The sequence below is a fragment of the Salvia splendens genome, chromosome 3, assembly GCF_004379255.2.
Source record: "Salvia splendens isolate huo1 chromosome 3, SspV2, whole genome shotgun sequence".
Classification (NCBI taxonomy): Eukaryota; Viridiplantae; Streptophyta; class Magnoliopsida; order Lamiales; family Lamiaceae; genus Salvia; species Salvia splendens.
In genome coordinates this window covers 12,421,065-12,433,440 of record NC_056034.1, presented here as the reverse complement: position 1 = coordinate 12,433,440, position 12,376 = coordinate 12,421,065, and the positions used below count along the sequence as shown (strand labels likewise).

Sequence of the window (12,376 nt, the reverse complement as noted above, 5' to 3'; positions counted from 1 at the left end):
GTTCCAGATTCTTCCTTAGATCCCTGACTGGGCCCAATATGTGACTTATATAAATAGGAGAATAAAGGAGACAGAAAACACAACAATTATTTTACAAAATTTTCGTCCCCCCCTCTTGAGAGAGTTTTCAAAAATTGTGCTCCCTCCGTGAGCTGAGTTCTGTCTTCCATTATTCGAGTCCTAGTACGTTGGTGAGATTTGCCCACACAAATATCAGCGTATAGTCCGGGACACCAGTCAGAAGATCCGAGGTCTTGTATTGAAGATCTTCACGTGGAGACGGAGCAAGCCATCATCGATTCTTGATTGAATCAACGAGGTAAATTGGCTAATTCCGTAGTAAGCATGTTTTAGGAATTTTATGTGCTAAAGCATGTTTTAATTCAAGTTATGAGCATGATACATGTGATAATTACGCGAATAGATTTTGTCTAAATAATCTGCTAAATAGATCAAATTCATGTGATCCGTTTTGAACGCACGCTTCCGCTGCCAGCCCCTTCAAAATCTTCTCCACTTTAATTCTTTATTACTCCATCCGTCCCCAAAGAATATGCACTTTGGGGACGGTACGAGTTTTAATATAAAATTGGTAAAGTAAGAGAGATGTAGAGAGAAAAAGTAAGTAAAGTATTGTTAGTGGAGAATGGGTCATACCTTGTTAGTGGAGAAAGTGCATATTCTTATGGGACGGACTAAAAATGAAAGAGTGCATATTCTTGTGAGACGGAGGGAGTATTATTTTTGAAAACAAGTGTAGAAAATGAAATGCATCTATTAACATGAACCATATGCAAGTCGTTTTATGGTGAAGATCCAACGACATGCTACTGGTTTCTTTCCTGGAGATAGAGTACACTTCTCCCATGTTTCATTTTTTATCAGGGCATCAATCTCCTTCTTCATGGCTTCCCTCTAGTGCTTATGTTTCATTGCCATCTCGAAGGTTTGCGGAATCTCTTCTTCTTCATAAAGAGCAGCTTCGAATGCTCTAGCCATTTCATAAAGGTGTCCCTGGGTGAAGTTTGCAACTGAGTACCTTGATTTCCGTCCTTTCCAGTCTGGAGAATATCGTCGAGGAGGAACGCCCCTCGTACTCCTGTGAGATAATCTGCCATGCCCAGTCTCTTGTTCTGTAGGTGGCTCTTCTGTATCACTTATTTTTTCCATGTCACTGTCGGCAGTTTCAGGTAGGATACCAATATTGGGATCAAAAGTTTTTACCTCAGGAGTCAAAGACTGGTTAGATGGCTCGGCAGTGTCCTGAGGCGACATGTTCTGTTCCGGGGGAATTGGCGCTGTTGGATTCACACATGTGATAGGATTTTGGTTGGTTTCCCTCGGATTTTTCTCTCCCTGAATGGTTTCTCCCCATAGAGGTAGCCAATTGAGTGCGTCACTATTCGGATTACCCGTCTCACTCTCCCCCTGACCACTAGATTGGCTATAGAAATATTCACTTTCAACAAAGTCACGGTTCATAGTGACATACATGCGATCTATTGACGGGTCATAACATCTATACCCTTTCTGATTTTTCCCGTACCCCAAGAAAACACATTTGACTGCACATGGTGAGAATTTATCGCGATCATGTTTGGGTATGTGAGCAAAGATAGTGCAACCAAAAACTTTGGGTTCAAGATTGAGAGAAGAGGGAATTGAGTGTTTTGAAGAGAATATTTCTAAAGGGGTTTTGAAGTTTAGGATTCCTGTGGGAAGACGATTTAGAAGGTAAACGGATGTGGCTATGGCTTCAGGCCAGAAAGATTTCGGGATGTGGAACTCTATTAGAAGTGCACGGGTGATCTCAAGGATATACCGGTTTTTCCGCTCAGCCACCTCGTTTTGTTCAGGCCTGTATGCACATGTTGTTTGGTGAAGGAGACCTTTTTCGGTGAAGAAGGTTTTTATTTTAAAGTTCACATATTCTCTCCCATTATCAGATCTAAGGACTTAGATTTTGGTGTTGTACTGGGTTTGGACAAGGCTATAGAACTCAGTGAATTTTTCAAAGACTTCTGATTTTGATTTTAAAAAATAAATCCAAGTCATACGAGAAAAATCATCAACAAATAGCAAAAAATACCGAAATCCTTGACCCCCGGTAACCGGAGCAGGGCCCCAAACATCATAGTGAACTAAAGCAAAGAGAGATTTTTCTCTAGTTTTGTTCAACTTGAAGGAATGTCTATGACTTTTAGCCAAAACACACGTTTCACAATTCAAAACAAGTGAAGAAGAAACAAGTTTGGGAAAGAGTAGACGGAGATATCCTATAGATGGGTGCCCTAACCGACGATGTAAGAGCCAAATCTGTCTTTCATTCAGCCCATGAGTTAGCAGCGCAGTACTGTGTTGGGCAATCTCATCTACGTAGTACAGTCTATATCGCTCAGTGCCACGCCCAACTATCGTCCCCGTCTTGATAACCTGTAACATGCAAAAACGAGGCTGCATTAGTAGTTTGCAGTTAAGTTCTTTCATGACGTGACTCACTGACAACAATTTGTGGGACAAAGACGGAACATAAACACAATTTGAGAGGCGAAGGGTTGGTGATATAGATATAGTTCTCGCCCCTTCAATCTGTGCTAATTCCCCACTGGCCGTTTGGACATAGGTTTTTTTATTGGGATATATCAAGAAAATCGGATTTGTCGAATGTCATTGTGTCAGTTGCCCCACAATAAAAAATCCAGTGGTAGTCTTTTGGTCCTATGTTTGAGGATGAAGAGTATGCCAAGGCTTGGAACGAGTTTGTGTATGGTTTGGATGGCAGGAATTCGAACTTGGGGGTGTGTTTTTGGATTTTTCGAAAGTTGGGAAAATATTTGGAATATTTGTGGTCTGCTGGGGGGGGGGGGTTTCGAAGGAATTTGTGGGGTGGGGTTTTTGATAGGATAAATGTGGGTTTGGAGGACTAATGTGCAAAGAGGAAGAGAATCCTCTATCAAACCGTAGCCGTCCCCCTCTTTCATTTCCACCCCCATCTGTCGCCTCCCTCTCAACTTCTGCCGTCCAATCCAAGGCGGCAGCCTTGATCGGAGACCGGTGGTCACCGGTGCTTCCTTCTCCCTCCATTGTAATCCTAGTTCCTGAACCAATTTTACCTTCCGTCCAGTTTTTTATGGAGGCGATTTTAGCCTTGGCCACGTTAACTGGGATTGCGCAGCCTCCGCCACCGCCTGTGGTACCGCCGCCGTTAGGGAATTGTGGCGGCGGAGTGATGGCGCCGCCGCCGTTGCCTGTGGAGTTGCCGAAGCCGCCGCCGCCGTTGCCTGTGGAGTTGCCGAAGCCGCCGCCGCCGTTTTGGCGAGCTCTTTTCATTTCTTGCCACCATTCGGGATAACCGTGGAGGTGGAAGCACGTTTCACGTGTGTGTTTCTTCCCTCCACAGTGTGAGCAAACAAGTTTGTTCTTGTCTTCATCTTGTTTTCGAATTTATGGGAATTGGGTTATTGGCGAAGGGGTTGGCCGGTTTCGATGGATAGCTCCCAGGCCAGTAGCGATTCCAGATTGGTCTGGCTCGGGCTTGAGAAGCTTCTCGTTGACAGCTTCTCTTCTCACCATTCCATATGCTTTGCGGACGGATGGTAAAGGATCTGTATTTAGGATTTCCCGTCTGATCTTGTCGTATTTGTCGTCTAATGCCCATATGAATTGGTAGAGTTGGTGCCTCTGTGTATGTTTGTTGTACTTGTCGATGCTTTTGGGGCTTTCCATGGGATTGGGATCTCTTGCATCGATTGAGATCCATAAGTCCTGGAATTTATTCCAGAGGGATTCCAAGCTCATATCTTCTTGCTTTATTGCCATCGCCTGTCTGTGTAGATCATGCACTTGAAAAGGGTCAGCTCCACTTCCGTATGTGATTGCCAGACCTTTCCATAGGTCTCTGGCCGTTTTATACTGTGAAACTTCATTCCTCAAACTGGATTCAATGTTGCTGATGATCCAGTTGAAGCAACAGTGATCTCGTTGCTGCCATATCGCGTAGCCCGGATCGTTGGTGGGAGGGGGTTCTGATCCTCCAGTAATGTGAGAAATCAGCCCCTTTCCACCTATAGCTCGTTCCATCAGATTTATCCAAAGGGGATAATTATTCCCATTGAGTTTGTCTTCTAGGCGAATCTCTCCCAAAGACTCCAGGTGTTGTTGTGACTGTTTTGGAGGGCTTTCTGATTTGTTTCCAGACTTATTCATGAACTTCATGAATTCGGCAAATTGTGCCGCAAAATCTGCTATGATTTCGGTTGAGATTGGTTCGGTATTTTCTGTGTCAGAATCTGACATGTTTGGTTTCGGTTTTGCAGGGTCAACGAAGGAAAGGCCGAGAAGGGTATGGGACTATGATGACATTGCTCTGAGTCCCCAAACTGAAATTTCCTACTCTGCTCTGATACCATCTTAAAGATGGTAATCGAGAGAGGTAGAGAAAGATTGGTTAGACATTTGGAAGGATAAAGTGTAAAGAGAAGTATTTCTAATGTTTGTTTTCCTTGTATATTCCAAATGTTCATCACCCTAGTATTTATAGAGTGAATGAGAATATTCTAGTACATCAATAAATGTGAATTGGTACTCTACAAAGTTTAGAAACTAGGCACCACTTAGGAACTCTCCATAATGAATGTTGTACGCTATATTAATGTCGTCTCTCTATCCAAAAGTATGGATGAGAATAGAAATTGGATTGGGTCCATTGTTATAGCACCTGGTATTGGGTTGGTTGAGGTTAATCTGTGGGTAATCCCACCCCACCCCACCCCACCCCAAAACAAACCTATTTTCTGCAGATTATTCAATTTTTACGTATTATCTAGATCTTATTATTGAATTGGGTTCTTTAATTTGTTTTTATTACTACCGTTATTATTGGTAAAATGCATAACTGAAACGATGAAAATTTAGATACTAAATTGTACAAGAAATTCGAGAAAAGCATACTCCTTCTTGAAGTATCTAATTTAAAGAGAAAATGAAATATTACGGATATACTTACCTTAGGTCATATAGCGGTGGCCGGTGGGCGATTTCAACCTAATCATCCAAATTTAATAGTAGTAATATTTAATTATTTCTATGGTTTATCGGTTACGACTGTTCTAACCAATCACTCACAATATCATATTCCTTCGGTCCCTAAAAACATAGCCCATTTTTTTCCTAACATTATTTTTAATGAAGTTAGGTAAATCTATATGCAGTGGAACTGGGAGTGGAGTGTTATATTGCTAACCAAATATTTAATTATTAACTATAATTAAATAATAATTATTAGATATTTAAATTAAGAGTAGATCATTAGCCTCGAAAGGGGAGTGTTATATTGCTAACTCAATACTTAATTATTAACTATAATTAAATAATAATCATTAGATATTTAAATTAAAAGCCTAGATCATTAGCCTCGGAATGTCATTACGATAAAAAAATGTCAATAAGGGTATTAAGGTCAATTTACAACAAATTAGTTCTAACTAATAAATTAGTTGTAACTAACTTTTGAAAAATATCCCATGGCTTTAAAATACATATAACTTTCTCGATTTAAATTATTTTTTCGCACAACATATATTAAATTAAAGATAATTTCGTAAGGATTATAACGAGATCTCACTTGCATATGTTCCGATATCAAAATTTGAAATTTTTTTTGAAAATTTTCAATTTTTTCGTACAGCAACAAATGTCAACATGATATATAAAATATGTCAATATAATACATGTAGAATGCCAATATAAGCAATATGTTAACATTCTCGAAGCATTGTGTTGACATTCTCAAAGCATTGTGTTGATATTTTCGAAACACTGTATTGACATTTTCATCCAAAACCTTAATTTGGTAGTTTTTTTTTATCTTTTTCAATTTAATTAATAAAAACGGCAATTACGCGTGGCAAATTGTAGACAACAAGTTTTCTAAAATCCTATGGTCTTAAATTAGTTGTAGTTAGCAATTAAATGATAAGTTAACAATTGATCACTCCCCTAGTGGAGCATTACGGGGAGTGTTATATTGCTAATTCAATACTTAATTGCTAACTACAATTAAATAATAGCCATTAGATATTCAAATCATGGGCCTAGATCACCAGTCCCGAAATGTCAATACGATCAACAAAAATTGTCAATAAGGGTATTAAGGTAAATTTACAACAAATTAGTTGTAACTAACTTTTGAAAAGTATCTCATAACTTTAAAACGCATATAACTTTCTCGATTTAAATTATTTTTTCGCACAACATATATCAAATTAAAGATAATTTCATAAGGATTCTAACGAGATCTCATTTGCATATGTTCCGATGTCAAAATTTAATTTTTTTTTTGAAAATTTTCATAAATTTCGTTAACAGCTTTATATCAATACACAACACATAATATGTTAATACAATGCTTGTACAATGTCAATATGAAATTGTATTGACATTGTCATGTCTTTGTGTTGATATATTTCATACATTGTATTAACATAGTGTCTCTAAACCCTAAATTTGATAGTTGCTATTATCTTTTTAATATTAAAAAATGAAAAAACAAAATTACACATGACAAATTGTAGACCACAAGATTTATAAAATCTTATGGTCTTAACTTAATTGTAGTTAGCAATTGATCACTCCCCGGAACATTATACCCACATTTATCACAAATGTATGTATTATATTTAATTATAAATGTTAAGTAAATGTATGAGTCGTGTTTGATTCTTATATAAATTGTGTAGTGATGAGAAAATATAAAAAGATTAAAATATAATAAATGCTATATATATTGGAGAAAATCAAAGAATGGCAAGTTGCTATGAAATATAGGTACACATGATCTCTATTTATTAAAGATAAAACGAAGTTCCTTCAAATTGTAGAGTAGTATATTGTTTAAAGGGAAATAGTGTGTTATATATTTATGAGCATCACTTGTGAATATTATTCTTGTTTAATGCACATTCATTGTTATACTTATTTTGTTTAATATAATTAGTGAGATTATACTACAAAAAATTCACCATTTAGTGACGGATTATACAGTCCCTAATCAGCGAATTTCCGTCACTAAACAGTGTTAGTGACGGATTAAGGTCAGATTGAAACAGTAATTAAAAGTTTGTTACTAAAATCTTTTAGAGACGGATTTGACCGTCCCTAAATTTAGCGACAACTTCACTGACAGAATATGCCGTCACAAAACTTAATGGGCTGCGTTTGGAAGTCAGCATTAGAGACGGACTATTGCCTGTATATCCGTCACTAAATCTGGTGTTGCATATTCAAAAATTAGTGACGCCGTACTCCGTCACTAATCTGGTGGATCAATTTATATTCTATTTTAATCATTATTTAACATGTATATTCAAATAAACATAAAATCAATAGCTAGCAAATATAAAATCTACTAGATAAACATTAAATCCAAAGCTTGTAATGATTGGAGATCAAAGTAGTTAAGGCAACAGAAGTATGATGTTCAAAAGAAATCCTACATCATATCAAGTTTGTGATATGTGTGTCAATCATATACTTGCTGAATCAGAAATGTGGCTAGACTTGTGCGATGTCATCATGATCTCTTTCATCATCTCTCTGATACGTTTGTCAATCATATACAAGATGAATCAGAAATGTGGCTGGACTTGTGCGACGTCATCATGATCTCCCTCACTATCTCTTGCACCTCTTGTCGTAGTTCTTGGCGAAATTCTTGGCGCAGTTCCTCTCTTAGGCCATCCACAACGCTGTCTCTATACCGTCTCTTAAACCGTCTCTTAACTACTATTTGAGCACTATTTGAGGGCCCCACTGTCCTTTTTTCCTCCATCTCTTAACTAAGAGACGGAGGCTGCAACGCTCCGTCTCTTAACCGTCTCTATACCGTCTCTTAATTACTATTCATTCAATTTAATTTATAATTTTTTTAAAACCCAATTCAATTTAAACAAACACACTTTATTAAAATTAAAACAATATTACAACTTAACATTAAAAAAGCGAAGACATAATTAAAATTCTAAAAAATAAAAATGACATAATTTAATATTCTCCGCCAAAGTTTTCCCAAATGTGCTCAATTAGATCCTCTTGGAGTTGGGTGTGGGCGCTAGAGTCGCGTGTCCTTGCCCGAATAGCCAACCGTTCTTGTATAGATGGATGCGCTCCACTTCGCGGCGGACTACTTGCAGTTGAGCTTCCGGGAGATTCGGGGTCGAACCAATTTCCGGCATCGGGTCCTTCGTCTCGGACAATCATGTTGTGCAAGATTATGCACGTATACATGATGTCGACCATGCTCTCCATGAACCACGAACGAGCCGGGGCTTTGATGATGTTGAAGCGCGCTTGGAGAACCCCGAACGCCCTCTCCACATCCTTGCGCGCAGCCTCCTGCTTCTGCGCAAAAAGAGCCTGCTTTGGGTTCGCTGGCCTGCCGCACGTCTTCACGAAGGTCGGCCACTTCGGGTAGATGTCGTCGGCGAGATAGTACCCCATTTTATACCGTCGGTTGTTGGCGACGAAGTTGATGGCCGGCGCTTTACCATCCAAAACTTCGGTAAAGAGGTCGGACTGTTGGAGCACGTTTACGTCGTTGTTCGAGCCAGGGACCCCGAAGTACGCGTGCCAGATCCAAAGTCGGTAGTCGGCAACGGCCTCGAGTACAACGGTTGGGTGGGTGCCTTTGTGGCCGCTCGTGTAGGAACCCCTCCAAGCCACCGGGCAATTCTTCCATTGCCAGTGCATGCAATCGACACTGCCAAGCATCCCGGGGAATCCGTGCACTTGTTCGTGCAGGTTGAGGAGGAACTGACAATCCTCCGTGGTTGGCCTCCGGAGAAATTCGTCACTGAAGGCTGCCCGGACGCCTCTGCAGAAGTTGAGCAAGCACAAGCGCCCAGTACTGTCTCCGATGTGCAGGTATTCGTCGAATATGTCGGCCGTTTGTCCAGTCGCAAGCTGCCGGATGGCTGCAGTACATTTCTGCAGCGTCGTGTGGCTGGGACGACCGACCGCGTCGAACCCTTCTCGGAAGAACTCCTCCCTGGCCGCCAAAGTATTCGCTATGTGGAGAAATAGCGGTTTCCGCATGCGGAAACGGCGACGGAAATAGGTATCTCCCCAAATCGGGTTATCGCAGAAGTAGTCGCGTACTAACCGTGCGGCGGCTTCCTCCCGGTTCCGATTGATGTACTTCCGGGAGCGTCGTGGGGGTGGTGCGGCTTCCTCCGCCTCTCGTCGTCGATCTTCTTCGAGTGATTGTTCCATTAATTGACGCATTTGCTCAAAAGGATCCATTTGTTTGAGTTGATTGAAGATGGAAATTGGAGTGATAGAGAGGATTTGAGAGGAATAGATGTGTGTTTGTGTTTGAAATGAGTATGGAATAGAATTATTTATAGAGTAAAAAATTAAAAATTTAAAAAATGAAAATAAATATTTAACGGTAATATTACCGTTTGAAAAAAAAAAAATTTTTTTTTTTATTAAAAATCGATTTTTTTTAAAAAAAAATGAATTATTGCGTCATCAGTGACGACGCCCACTCGCGGGCCAGCGAGTGGGCGTCACGCACGCATGGGGACGTGCCACGTGTCTCGGGCGCGTGGCGAGACAGCTCGTCTCGTGTCTCTCCGAGACGAGCTACGCGACGAGCCGGTCGCGAGCTGGAGACGAGACGGCCGCTGCAATGCGTCTCGCGGGGGTCTCGTCTCTCCGAGACGAGACGCGAGCCCGGCGCGAGACGCGTTGTGGATGGTCTTATTTCGGCTCGCACAGAAGGATCTAAGCCGGCCGAGGCAGGAGCATTAATTCCTTGAGTTCCTGCTGAGCTGCCAGGCGCGGGGCTTTTTGCCAGATTCCCAGTTCCAAACATCCTCCTCTTTTTGTCGAGCTTACCTCCAAAAATGTCATTGATAAAGATTTGGCTCAAATTTGCATTCTCGCCCCGTGTTGCAGCAATCTCTTTCACTCTTGCCTAGTTAATATGAACAAAATTATATTCACAAACAAATACGTATTTATCTAAGTTAATTCTGTATAACATGTCTACAAATACATATTATTTAAGTTGAACTTGCTTGCATCAACATCTGCAGCTTTCTTGTATGTATACCGCCCGTCCTTGAACGTGTGTATCTCTTGAGACGAGTAATACACACAATCCATCAACGAGACTCCCTTCTCAGCAGCCTATTGATCATCATTAGAGATAATTTTAAGCCATTGCTAACTTAAGACTCTATCTCTTCACAAAAAATCCACAAAAACCTAAACCACATCATGTCATGAAAGAATTAATCATTCTCAAATTCAGCAAATCTCAAAATTTTTATATTACACCCAGTACACACATATTACAGCTCATACTATTGGGATGTAGTATCTGTTCTGTACAACATCATCTAAGAATTTGAAACATAATCAAAAGGAAAAAATCAACATAAGTCATGCTCCTAAATAAACCAAAATACAAGGAAAAGAGATTCACTTACTGAACTGGGAAGATAATCTGAGTTGGCTGGCAAACACACACGTATAGATCTGTTACAAAAGTAAAATGAGATAATGAGCAAAACTTCTTTGCAATTCATCTACCATCAATCTTTGAATGTATTAATGTTAGCTTTGAGTAAAACAGAACTGAAATGACAGGAAGGTAAGGTTCATCATTCTTTATATTCTGGGATTAGCCAAGAATGATCAGAAGATTCAGAACTTTCCAAAAATTAAGAACATCAACATTATACTATAATTTTCCAAATATTATGTGTATAATCCCTCTTTCACAAGTAGTATTAAATATTTAGCAATATTGAATGATTTGAAACTGATGAATCCAATAAAGAAGTGAGTTTCAGAATATAAACTTTATCTATCGTCTCATTTGTAGTAACAATACATTAATGATGGGTGATGAAAAAGCAATGATGAGCATACCAATGAAAAGGTCCACCCGCAGGTCCTTTAGATTAGCTAGATATGATCAGAATTTAAAGCATTCAGTTTCAAGATCAGAAGAATGAGTTACTTTGCTAAGGTTGGAGAACTCTTTATTCGTGGCTCCTATTGCTGCATACTAACTGCAAATGAACAAAGTATGCTGCAACCCATACCTTCATACCACTCTTTTTCCACCAACAGATGGTTTTGATCTATAATATCGACTTCCCGTGAATAAAAGGTTGGTGACATAATGAAAATCGAAGACACTAACCATAATAAGTTTATCAGCGATACAACATTGCACCTGGTACCCCCAATCCATGAACTTTATCCATGCTGGCCATCTACCATTGCTCTAACGGACCAGATTACAGTATGTAAATGAAACAATATACCAATTCAGGTTTAATACCCTTTTAAGTTAAACTTCCTTGCATGATGTTTTCCATAGAGGTCCAACTAACTATAGCTTTTCCGAGCACTGAAAGGCCAGATACTATATTTCCTCAAGACAAATTCATATCCATACCCCGTCTTAATCAAACAAAGAAAACATCCTTCGAACAAAGGCCATAAGACTATTATTTAAATTTATGCATATTTGTTAAAAAATGTAAGGTTAATTTTAAGCAATAATATTACAAAAATGTGAAAATGCCATCTCCTTTACAGGCTATTATATCTCCTTTCGGGTGAGTGGCCTCAATAGAGCAATAGTCACACATTTAGCATTATGCAGAATAATAGATTATGATATAAAACAAGACAAAGTTACGACAAAAGGAAGTCTTACTCGTCAGCTGCGAAGAGTGAGACAAGGCATTGATCTCCTTGCAACTATGTTCTAGGATTTCCTCAACTCTATGTTTTGCTCCTAATTCTGCCACATTTCAAACAATTTATTCATGGCTAATCGAATCACATATTTTCAACATAGTTGTTATAAAATCAAGACGTATCAGGAATGAACAAGCCACAATTGCAAGAATGAATGAAGAACTTGATTTGTGATAAGTATGGAGTAACACACGATATTGAGAAAACAATGAAAAACTCTTATTGAATATTGATCTTGATACAATGGATTACTCTCTCTTCAAGTAGAAGTAGAGTATATGTAGCTGAGCTAGACTACTACAAAAAAACCGCGCTCAACAGCTCACTAACTACACACTGCAGTTACAAACTAACTCTAACCGAAAATTAACTAATACTTCAACGGCTATGACTGAGCAACGGCTACTTCACAACGGCTACTTCGCCGATCTTGATTAAGCTCGGCTAATCACCGAACTCGATGAAGCTCGGCTAATCACCGAACTCGATTCAGTTCGGCTAACAACCGATATGTAATACCGAACTTGTCATGCAGCGCCGAGCTCGTGGATTCCATCTTCACAATTCTCCACCTGAATCCACAGCTCCTCCACTG

General features: G+C 39.5%; 1 protein-coding gene across 1 annotated transcript; it reads right to left on the bottom strand.

The window, feature by feature from the left end:
• Positions 1-3,444: 3,444 nt before the first annotated feature.
• On the bottom strand, positions 3,445-4,296 carry LOC121796581. The gene has a single exon (XM_042195402.1). The coding sequence runs from the start codon at positions 4,294-4,296 to the stop codon at positions 3,445-3,447; it is 852 nt and encodes a 283-aa protein (XP_042051336.1).
• Between the last annotated feature and the right edge of the window lie 8,080 nt (positions 4,297-12,376).